The sequence below is a fragment of the Bufo gargarizans genome, chromosome 3 (assembly GCF_014858855.1).
Source record: "Bufo gargarizans isolate SCDJY-AF-19 chromosome 3, ASM1485885v1, whole genome shotgun sequence".
Classification (NCBI taxonomy): domain Eukaryota; kingdom Metazoa; phylum Chordata; class Amphibia; order Anura; family Bufonidae; genus Bufo; species Bufo gargarizans.
In genome coordinates, this window is record NC_058082.1 from 599,743,648 (window position 1) to 599,755,683 (window position 12,036).

General features: G+C 50.9%; 1 protein-coding gene across 1 annotated transcript in view; it reads left to right on the plus strand.

The window, feature by feature from the left end:
* CHAF1B (chromatin assembly factor 1 subunit B) overlaps positions 1-12,036 on the plus strand; it is a 49,619-nt gene that overhangs the window by 19,207 nt on the left and 18,376 nt on the right. Inside the window, exons 7-9 of the mRNA XM_044287780.1 lie at positions 657-744; positions 1,215-1,308; positions 1,582-1,651. Coding sequence (XP_044143715.1) covers positions 657-744; positions 1,215-1,308; positions 1,582-1,651 — 252 coding nt within the window. The remainder of the gene's footprint in view (positions 1-656; positions 745-1,214; positions 1,309-1,581; positions 1,652-12,036) is intronic.

Below are 12,036 nucleotides of genomic sequence, written 5' to 3' on the forward strand. Positions count from 1 at the left end.
GTATACTTACAGTCCGTGCGGCTCCCTGGGCACTCCAGAATGACGTCAGAGCGCCCCATGCGCATGGATGACGTGCCTTGTGATCACATCATCCATGCGCGTGGGGCGCCCTGACGTCACTCTGGAGCGCCCAGGGAGCCGCACGGACGGTAAGTATACTGCTCCCCCGCTCCCCACTACACTTTACCATGGCTGCCAGGACTTTAGCGTCCCGGCAGCCATGGTAACCATGCAGAAAAAGCTAAACGTCGGATCCAGCAATGCGCCGAAACGACGTTTAGCTTAAGGCCGGATCCGGATCAATGCCTTTCAATGGGCATTAATTCCGGATCAGGCCTTGCGGCAAGTCTTCAGGATTTTTGCCCGGAGCAAAGAGCGCAGCATGCTGCGGTATTTTCTCCGGCCAAAAAACGTTCCGGTCCGGTACTGAAGACATCCTGATGCATCCTGAACGGATTTCTCTCCATTCAGAATGCATTAGGATAAAACTGATCAGGATTCTTCCGGCATAGAGCCCCGACGACGGAACTCTATGCCGGAAGAAAAGAACGCAAGTGTGAAAGAGCCCTAAGATGGAACATTTTAGAATGTAGTTTACAATTTTTATTAAATTATAAAAAATAAATAAAAATAAAATACATTTTTTCCCTGTACAGAGTAATGAGAGTGTACAGAACTGAAACCAAAAGAGTTGCCTTCAATGTCAGCAAGATGTTGTCTGCTAACACCACACCTGAAGGAGAGGTAGTGTTTTTTGTTTTTGTTTTTTTGTCTTTTGGTTGCCTTATGATTATAGTGAATTTTGGTGACCAGCAACGGGTTTCATTTCACATGGAAACTTAAAGGCGTTTTCTGGAACTAACATATTGATGACCTATTCATAGGATAGGTTATCAATATTTGATCGGTAGGAGCATCAGCTGCAGTACCCGGCAACGACCACTACACGGTGTACGGCGCTGTGGTCTACATTATTTACTGCAGCTCCTAACAGTTGATTGTTAGGGGTGTTGAGCCCCCACCAATATCATATTGATGACCTATCCTATAGATAGGACATCAGTATTTTAGTCCCAGAAAGTCCTTTTAATGATGACTGTCCTTAGATAGATAAATTGTGCTAATAATGGGACAAAAAAAAAAAAAGTGAAACTTTGAATGTACATTTTAGCCCTGGACATTTACAGACTTCTATGTCCGTCTCTCACTTACAGACTAAAACTTACCGGATGTTTCATGATGACAGTATGAAGTCTTTCTTTAGGAGGCTTACATTTACACCTGACGGCTCGCTCCTCCTCACCCCAGGTCTGTTCCTATTTCTGTGAGCATTTTCTAGGCTCTACCATTAAACCTTTTTGAGACGGCCATCCTAAATTGCTTTGCACAGTGGCCTTTTAAGGGGGTGATCTTCTCAAGCAGGGTGGGCAGCATGCCTAATGTATGGTGGAACTGAAAACTTGTCACAGGAAGTCCGGTTAAGGGGGTGATCTTCTCAAAGATAGGGGTCTCTTGGAGAGGTATGTATAAAAGGACAAATTTCCTAATCCTTATGTTTTTTTTCCCCCCCCTAATTTTTAGCTGGATTTGTGGAAGTAGGAGAGTCCTTTGTTAACACAACATACGTGTTCTCTAGGAAGAGTCTTAAGAGGTAAATGCCTGTATCTGCTGTTATAACGGCTATGGCTGATATGTATAAAGACATCCTAGTTTGTTAAATATGGTACAAATACCAAAGGATGACTAGGACTTCAATGGTTCTAATCATCAGTAGTGTGCCTTCCACGATTAGGTCTCCCCCTGTCATTTAGATTGGAGAGCTACTGCAAACAGCGGCTGTCTGGACTTCATGGAGCCATTTATTGAAATAGACGCTGCATAGTACGGACAGCAGAGGAAAATTGCAGTCTTGGCAGCTCCTCGCACCTGACCTTATCTGTTTAGGGGAATGTTGTTCTATGTAGACGGTTTCTGCAGAAGCTCTTCAGGGTTTTCTTTTTTTTTTTTTTTTTTTTATTGATCACTTATGGTGAGCATTTTCTGTAATCTGATCCACATTACACTATAATACAAAACACAGTAATGTAAAATATCATAGTACATCTACAGACATCAGACCATTGCGACAATGGACAACATACATAATCCAGCATAACTGCAATGGTATACAAATTACATTTGCAAAACCAGACATGGTACAAAAATGTTTTAAAAGGTACAAATCAAGTCAAAGCCTATACCAACCCCTCCCCCCCAATGAATAGGGATAAGACACTCTCCATCCTATTTTATAGCACAGTATGAGTATGAGACAACCACTCATTCCACAATTTCTCAAACTTCTGAGGACAGCCTCTCTTAACAAACACACTTTCTCGTGCATGGCATTGGGGGACACAGCACCATGGGTATATGTCCAACTACCACTAGGAGGCACTAGACACAAAAAGTGTTGGCTCCTCCCAGGTGGGCTATACCCTCTCCACAGGCACGAGGCTATTCAGTTTTAGTCTAGTGTCCGTAGGAGGCAGACCTGTCCTGCTTTTTTGCAGGTTCTGCTGTTTATTTTTATTCTTTTTTTCTCTTTTCCACCGTTATACCTGCTGCAGGCTGGGGCTCCATCGTGTTCCACTTTAGTTGCCCCCCCCCTGCGGGCGCGTACTTCGGTACCATCGCCGGTCACCCAGTCCCCACGGACTGCATCCGCAGTGGCTTGCCGGCATTCCCACGGTTCCCGTGTTGAGTCTGCCGAAGGGGTGACCGTGCTGCGCCCGAAGACATCGGATGGTGAGTATATCGGATGGTGAGTATACTCCCCTGTCCCTGTGTCCCTGCCCCAGGGTTAGGTTCCCTTCTGTGGCCAGGGGGATGGGATCCACCTTAGCTGGGGGTCCTGGGGAGCCTCTTCGTTCCTCCTAGCCAACCCCCTCCCCCTCCTGGGGGGGTTATATTCATTTTTTTCCTCCCTTCTTTTCCCCCTCGGTTGGTCTTTTCTCTCCTCCCTGGCCACAGTCTCTCCCTGGCTTCCCCGCTACTTTAGTCCCCGGCTTCTGCCGGGACTAGGCCTCATCTTCTATGGCCTGTCCCCGGCTCCCAGGTGCTCTGTTTGCCCTGATCTGCCTATCCCCAGGTGTCGCTTCTCCCCCCCTACCCTACTCACCTATTTTTATGGTTCGGTGGGCCCTCTGTCGGCCGCGGTTCGCCCCGCCCCCCCTTGCTCCATTCCCGGCCACCTCATAAATCGAGGCCCCGGCTTTTGGGCCTGCTAGGCCGCAATCTTCCCGGCCCCTCCCCCTTGCTTCCCGGGCTTTTCTGAGCCCCGCCCGGCCCTCGGGAGGAGCTATCTCCTCACCCTTTCCTGGGCTAACATGTTTTTTCTGTTGGAGGGGGTGGTTAACCCCTCGATTGCTTCATGTCCCCTGCAGCCCTACTGACCACCTCTTTTTTGGGGAACAGCTGCTGCTGCACCTCTTTGGGGGAACACTGCGTCCGGGTCAGGATAGACAGCCTCTGCTGGCTGCTTTTTGAGCATCTCTTCTCCCAACAGCTCCTCGGTCGCCACGTGTTTTCACGTGCGTCCGCTGTCTACAATGGCTGCCATGTGGTCATCCTGTCCCTGCTGGTGTGCAGTACCTCTTCCCAGATCCCATTGTTTTCCTGAACAATCTTTTTGTGTAGGTTCCCCATGAATGGGTCCCTCCGTGTCAATGCCATGGGAACCTTGGCCGACTCTCCCTGGCAGTGTCGCTGGAACGCTACCAACCCAAATTGCGGCCACCTCTGCCCTCCCAGGGTCCTCCCTGCAGATGGGGCATGCTCAGTTAGGGGTACCTGCACCCGGGTTCGGCGAGGGGTAGCTCACAGTACACCCTCGGGTGGTCTCAACGGGGTCCCACCCCTCCTCGGCATCCTCGGATCCCCCCCAGGACAGGCCTGAGGCTGGTGACGAATCCTTCCTGTCACCCCATCCGTTGCCTCTGGGGACACCTCTGCACCGATTCCCTCGGAACAGAGCATCAGGCGGTCTTCCTCCATATAGAAGCCCTCTGGGAGGTCAAGACTACGTGCACGGAGGAACCTCTCCTACCTAAACAGGGTTGGTATCCCCTCTAGTGGATTTTCGGATGGTGCTCCCCTGACCGCACAGGTATTCAACCGCACAGGTAAGGCAGCCGTCCCCGTGTTTAGCATACTGAGTCACCTACCCGGTGTCTGATACGTACGCCTTCTCCTTAACAGGGGGGTTCCTGCACCACTGCCATAGGCTGTCCCTGACAAGCCTTCCTGGTTCCCCTATACCAGGGGCTATCCTCTACACATTTGAGAGTGGTTCCGTGGGGTTCCCATCCTGGTGTTGGTGTTCGCCACTCTACCTCATTACAGGGAGTTCCTGTTCTGGGCAAGCGGTTAGCTCGGCTATCGCCTCCTGTAGGTTGGTGAGTTCAGAGCAATTGTACAGCCGCCTTGCCCCTTTTCTTAGGTAGTGTACCTACAGGAGCCATTACTCCTGGCTGGCTCTATGGTGTTCCATACAGCACTATTTCTCCCTTCCGGGTGAGATATACAGGTCGCTTCAATTGCCGTTGCAATTGCACCTGTCTGTTCCCAGCCACTTTGCTCCTGTCATAGGTGGAGTACCTACACCATCTCCTGATGCTGTAGCCGATTCCCCTGGCTTGGCGCTATGGTGTTCCATGCGACACTATTTCTCCCTTCCTGGCGAGATATACAGGCTGCCTTTAATTGCCGCTGCAATTGCGCCTGTCTGTTCCCAGCCAATTTGCTTCCTTCACAGGTAGAGTACCTACGCCATCACCGGTGCTGTAGCCGATACCTCTGGCGGGCTCTGTTGTGTTCCATGCGGCAACATTTCTCCCTACGGGCGGAATATAGAGGCCACTTTCAATTGCCGTAGAATTGCCCCTGTCCGGTTCAGTTACCTGTCTGTTCCCTGCCGCCTTGATCCCTTAACAGGTGGAGTACCTGAGCCATCTCCGGATGCGGTAGCCGTTCCTCCTGTCCGGCTTTATGGTGTTCCATGTGGCATTTTCTCTCCTTACAGGACGAGATATTGAGGCCTCCTCCTATTGCCGTGGCCATTGCACCTACCTCATCATAGTGTGCACCAAACGGCCATCTTACTCCCTTCATGGGTAGAGTCCCTGAACCGTCTCCGATGCTGCAGCCGTTCAACCTGTCTGGCTTCTAGGATGTGCTATGCGGCCCTGTTTCTGTTGCCATTGCACCTACCTGATTGTGGTGTGCACCTGTCTTGTTCTTTGTGGTACCGTGCGGCCCTACTGGGTTCCATTGTTAACGCGGTTGCTGTTGCACCTCTCTGGGTCTAGGGTGCACCATGCGGCCACATTGCTTCGATCTTAAATGTAGTTCCTCTAACACAGCCATATTTCTACTTTACAGGTTGTGTACCTGTACCCTCCGTATGCTGTCTCATTCCCAGATGCTGTGGCTATGTTTCCACTCTCCTTAGTTGGCAACATGCAGCCACTTTCCCCATATTTTAGGCGTGTGTTTGTAGTACCCCAAGCGCTGGGCCCTGTGGTGCGGTCTGTAGCTCAGACAGTTTCTGTATCACTGGGTGTTTTCTGCCCACGGGTTCTAATCTGTGCTGCGGATGTTGGTTCCATCCATTTGGTTCTTCCATACATCTGCCACTCCTTTACTGTCGCGCTCATTGGTCTCCTTCTACCTCTCAAGGCACTGTCTGCACCAGGCCCCCTTCGTTCAGCGTGTGCATGGTTTCCATGTCTGGCAGGTGTGGGCCAGCCCAACCCCCACCTTGTCGGTCTACTGCTACTTCTGGTGGCTCCAGTATATGACTGATCTGTCTGATCCGGCGGGTGGTCCTCATTCAACCACGCTCCCTACTCCGTGGCCAGGTGGTTGTTGGCCTTCGTGCTGTAGTTGCTCTTGCCTTCTCTTTACGGTACTACGGTATGCTGTGCTCCGCGTTACCCCATGTTATAGGGGAGTACTCGCGTTGTTTCCTAATTGCTGAGCGGCCCATTCCTGGTGAAGTACAAGGATCTCCACTGGATCTTCTACCTTGTTTGGACACGTAGCTGGTGGCATCGGCCGCGGCTGCGGTTTTCTGTCATCGCTGGATGTCCGCCACACGGAATCCTTCTGGGTCCACGGCTTTTATCATTGCTGGACGTCCTCCCTGATGGGTCAAGGACAGGACCTCTGAGCGCCACACACACCTGTCTGAATTTTCAGCTGCTTGCTCTGGTATCGGACAGGGCCCCGTAGTTCCTTTTGGGTCCAGGTGTTTTCGGTATTCCCTTGTATTTTCTGCTTAGTTGTGCTACATGGCGGAGGGGCAGTCCTCTTGGACCTTGCCGTCGTCTGCACCTGTCTGGTGCTTTCTCCCCCCTGGAAGTTTTCTGTATGCCGGTCGCAGCTGGTTTCTACATTTCTATGTAGGCTACCCCGGTTTTTTCATGGCGACTTCTGCATTCCTTATGCATATGGATGTCTGTCGTTTTGTGGTACATCCCGAGCTGCTGTACTTGCCCTCTCTGGGACAATGTTTAAGGTTTGCTGGTCAATATTCTTGGTACGGCTAGTTGTCCATGGCCTATGCCCCTTCCCCTATGGTGGTTTCTTTTCGCCTTTCCTGGATATTCTGGCTTGCGTTGTCTTCTGGTGGTTCAGCTTCTGGTTCCTTGTGAGCCCATACTGGGTACTCCTTTCTGGAGTCCCTGTCCCTGTTCATTTGAGGTCCTCTTGGGATTTGTGTCTCTTTTTCCAGCCTCCCACGTCAAGTACCTGGTATTGAGTGGTTTAGTGCTGCGGTTTGCAGTTCCACCGTATGGTCTCCTTCGGGAGGGACCTCCTCCTGTTGTAGGACCTTTCCTCTTTAGGTTTTTTGGAGTGCTCTCCTTCTACTCCCATGTCTCTCAGTCCAGTGTGTCCTGCCGAGGTTGCCTGGCCTGTATCTGGCTTCTTTTTTCCATGCTACTTCACATGCCCAGTGTTTCCTCTGGTCTTACGCTTCACGGTGATATCTTGTTTTCGGAGGCTTGCGCCTCGTCTCCTGTTTTTGGGGACGCAGGAGCTATCGTTCTTTTCCTGGTTTTTTACCTACAACCCCCTCCTTCTCCAGGGTTGGCGGTTTCCTCTAGCAGCCTTGGGTTTTCACCTTTACATGGGGCGCTTAGCTTCTTTCCTGGCCTTGCGGTGAGGGGAGTCCCCTCCCTTCACATGTGAGCCTTGCTATGGCTCCCCCACTCGTTTGGTTTTCAGTGCTTCCCTGTTTCTTTTCTCCCCTGGCCTTTCAGGGGATGGCCACAGGTTTTTTTTTTTTTGGGTCTGGAACAATGTAGAGCGTTGGGTAGTTTCACCACGCGGTGCTGTCCTAATTTTTTCTCCAGCCCTTGGCTGCGCTCTGTTTCCTTTTGCCACCTTCTTGCATTTGGGATTTTCTTCCAGTCATTTGTCCTGGGGTGCTGGCAGTCTTCCCTGCTTCTTCTGAGGTTTCTTCCTTGTTATGGAACCTCTTGCCCATCTCGTGTTTTTTCCCGTTGGGTCACATGGTTCTCCTGCACCTGTATGCCCAACCGGTGGCGCGTCTCTTCTTTTCCCTCCCTCAGGGACTGCTTTGGGACGTCCCATGGTGCTGTGTCCCCCAATGCCATGCACGAGAAAATTGGATTTTTTGTACTCACCGTAAAATCCTTTTCTCGTAGTAGGCATTGGGGGACACAGATCCCTCCCTATGTTTTTTCTTCCGCTTCTCCGGGCTGGTCTCTTGATCTTTCCCGGTACGGGAGTTGTTGGTTCCTTGCTTTTCTTCTCTCTCCTACTGCTTTTGGTACAAACTGAATAGCCTCGTGCCTGTGGAGAGGGTATAGCCCACCTGGGAGGAGCCAACACTTTTTGTGTCTAGTGCCTCCTAGTGGTAGTTGGACATATACCCATGGTGCTGTGTCCCCCAATGCCTACTACGAGAAAAGGATTTTACGGTGAGTACAAAAAATCCAATTTTTTTCCATGACAAGCAGATTCATTCACCTTTCTCACAAACTCCTCTATTGTTGGCGGACTCCCCTGGATCCACCTCAGCGCCACCAGTTTCCTGGCCACATACAGAAGCCTTCCCACCGCCACCTTGAGCAATTCACTCCCTCCGATTTCTGACACATACCCCAACACACAAACTTTAGGGTCCATTTGCAGACATAGCGCCAAGTTGTGATTAATCCTAATCCGCACCTCATCCCAATATCGACCTATCACTGGACACGATCAGAGCATGTGTACCAGATCCGCTCCCTCCTCCATGCACTTCGGACACTTATCATCATACCTAACCCCAATTATTATTATTTTTTAAACCGCTGTTTTATATACCCTGTGAATGATGAAAAGCTGTGACAACTTAGCCTGCTCGCTCAAAGACACTCTGGGAACTGCCTCCAAAATATCTTCCCACTGATCCTTAGACACGGCGCCCAAATCACCCTCCCATTTCCTCATCCGCGTCAGAGGGAACCCCTCAAGAAACTTATCCAGCAATAGAGTACACCTGTGATATCAAACCTTTCTTCCCCCACCTTCAGGAGAATAAGCTTCTGTACCACATCCATTTTAGCTGTTTTACACCCTTTCCTCACCGTGACATCATAGGCATACCTCAGTTGCAGAAATTGATAAAACCACACCTTAGGGACGTTAAACTCTTGCTGGATGCCAGCAAAGATTTGAATACACTACCCTCTGTCAGTTGACCTATCATTACCTCATGAGATTCCCAATTCCTAAGTCCTGACAATGCTCTTCAGTGTTTTCACTGTGCAGTGGTATTTTTGTAAGGAAGGTTACTTTCACACTAGCGTTTTTGCTGGATCTGGCAGGGTTCAGCAAAAAACGATTCCGTTACTGATGATACAACCGTCTGCATCCGTTATGAACGTATCTTTAACATTGCCAAGACCGATTTGAAAGTCAATGGAGGACGGATCCGTTTTTTTATTGTCAGAAAAAAGCTGATCTGTCCCCATTGACTTGCATTGGGGGTCATGACTGTTCCATCTTGCTCCACATCCCAGGATGGAAAGCAAACAACATGTTGTGGTCTGCTCTACGGTATGAGAACGCAACTAACCGGAACGGAATGCATTTTGGAGGAGTTCTGTTTTCTCGTGCATGGCATTGGGGGACACAGCACCATGGGTATACGTCCAACTACCACTAGGAGGCGCTAGACACAAAAAGTGTTGGCTCCTCCCAGGTGGGCTATACCCTCTCCACAGGCACAAGGCTATTCAGTTTTAGTCTAGTGTCCCTCCTGCTCTTTTTGCAGGTCCTGCTGCTTTTTTTTCTGCAGGTCTCGGTGATCTCCACTTTAGTCGGGACTAGGCCTCACCCCCCCTCCCCCCCTCAATTGCTTCATTTCTCCTGCAGCCCTCCTGACCACCTCTATAGCTGCTGCAGCACCTCTTAGGGGAACAGGCATCCTGGTCCAGATAAGATGGCCTCTGCTGGCTGCTCTATGAGGGTCTCCTCTCCCAGCCCCTCCTCGGATCGCCACGCGTGTTTCACGTGCGTCCGCTGTCTACGAAGGCTGACCTGACTCTCCCAATCCCTGGCGGAGTCGCTGGACCGCTACCTACCCAAATTGCGGCCACCTCTGCCCTCCCAGGGTCCTCCCTGCAGATGGGCACGCTCAGATACCGGGTCCGGCAAGGGGTAGCTCACAGTACAACCTCGGGTGGTCTCAACAGGGTCCCACCCCTCCTCGGGTCCTCCCCAGGACAAGCCTGAGGTTGGTGACTAATCCTTTCCTGTCATCTCATCCGTTGCCTCTGGGGACACCTCTGTACCGATTCTCTCGGAACAGAGCATCAGGCGGTCTTCCTCCATACAGAAGCCCCCTGGGAGGTCAAGACTAACGTGCACGGAGGAACCTCTCCTATCCAGGGTTGGTATCCCCTCTAGTGCATTTTCGGATGGCGCTCCCCTGACTGCACAGGTAAGGTAGCCGTCCCCGTGTTTAACATACTGAGTCACCTACGTGGTGTCTCTGGTACGTACGCCTTCTCCTTAACAGGGGGGTACCTGCACCACTGCCATAGGCTGTACCTGACGAGCCTTCCTGGTTCCCCTATACTAGGGGCTATGCTCTACACATTTGAGTGTTTCCAACGGGTCCCCATCCTGGTGCTGGTGTTCGCCACTCTACCTCATTACAGGGGGTCCCTGTTCTAGGCAAGCTGATGGCTCAGGCAAACGCCTCCTGTAGGTTGGTAAGAAAAAGCAATTATATCTGTTTCCAGCCGCCTTGTTACTTTCATAGGTAGAGTACCTACACCTACTCCAGATGCTGAAGCCATTACTCCTGGCTGGCTCTATGGTGCTCCATGCGGCACTATTTCCCCCTACCGGGTGAGATATACAGGCCGCCTTCAATTGCCGTAGCAATTGCACCTGTCTGTTCCCAGCCACTTTGCTCCCTTCATAGGTAGAGTACCTACACCATCTTCAGATGCTGTAGCCAATACCCCTGACGGGCTCTATTGTGTTCCATGCGGCAACATTTATCCCTACGAGATATAGAGGCCACTTTCAATTGCTGTAGAATTGTCCCCGGTCTGGTTCAAGTGGGCACCAAGCTGCCACCTTGATCCCTTCATAGGTAGAGTACCTGCACCATCTCCGGATGCTGTAGCCGTTACTCCTGTCTGGCTTTATGGTGTACCATATGTGGCATTTTCTCTCCCTTACCGGACGCCTCCAATTGCTGTGTCCATTGCACCTACCTCATCATAGTGTGCACCAAACAGCCATCTTACTCCCTTCATAGGTAGAGTTCCTGCACCATCTCCGATGCTGCAGCCGTTACACCTGTCTGGCTCTATGGTGTACTATGCGGCCCTGTTTCCCTTTTTCAGGCGAAATAGAGGGCCTCCTTTAGGCCTCTGCACCTACCTGATTGTAGTGTGCACTTGTCTTGTTCTTTGTGGTTCCGTGCGGCCCTATTTTCCCCTTCCCAGGCGGAATATAGGTACCATTGCTAACGCAATAGCTGCTGCACCTCTCTGGTTCTAGGGTGCACCATGCAGCCACAGTGCTCCGATCTTAAATGTAGTACCTCTACCATCTCCAGATGCTGTACCCATTACACCTGTCTGGTCGTATCTCTGCACTACACAGCCGTATTTTTACTTTACAGGTTGAGTACCTTTACCCTCCAAACGCTGTCGCATTCCCAGATGCTGTGGCTATGTTTCCACTCTCCTTAGAAGGCAACATGCAGCCGCTTTACCTCTATTTTAGGCGTGTGTTTGTAGTACCCGAAGTGCTGGGCCCTATGGTGCTATCTGTGGCCCATACAGTTTCTGTATTACTGGGTGCTTTCTGCCCCCTGGGTTGATTGTTCCCTTTTATGGGTTCCAATAGCCTCGTGGTCCTCTTGGGATTCGTGTCTCTTTTCCCATCCTCCCACATCAAGTACCTGGTACTGAGTGGTTTAGTGCTACAGTTTGCAATTCTGCCGTTTGGTCTCCTTCGGGAGGGACCTCCTCCTGTTGTAGAACCTTTTTCTTCCTTAGGCTGTTTGGAGTACTCTCCTTCTACTCCCATGTCTCTCAGTCCAGTGTGTCCCTGCTGAGATTTCCTGGGCCTGTATCTGGTTCCTTTTTTCCCTGATACTTCATATGCCCAGAGTTTCCTCTGGTCTTACGCTTCACAGTGATATCTTGTTTTCAGAGGCTCAAGTCTCGTCTCCTGTTTTTGGGACGCAGGTCTTATTATTCTCTTTTCCTGGTCTTTATCTACAACCCCCTCCTTCTCCAAGGGTTGGCGGTTTCCTCTAGCAGCCTTGGGTTTTCACCTTTCAATAGGGCGCTTAAGTTCTTCACCTGCCTTGCGGTGAGGGGAGACCTGCTCCCTTCACATGTGAGCCTTGCTACGGCTTCCCTCACTCGTTTGGCTTCCAGTGCTTCCCTGTGTCCTTGCTCCCCTGGCCTGTCGGGGGTTGGCCACAGGTTTTTTCGCTCTTTGCGTCTGAGA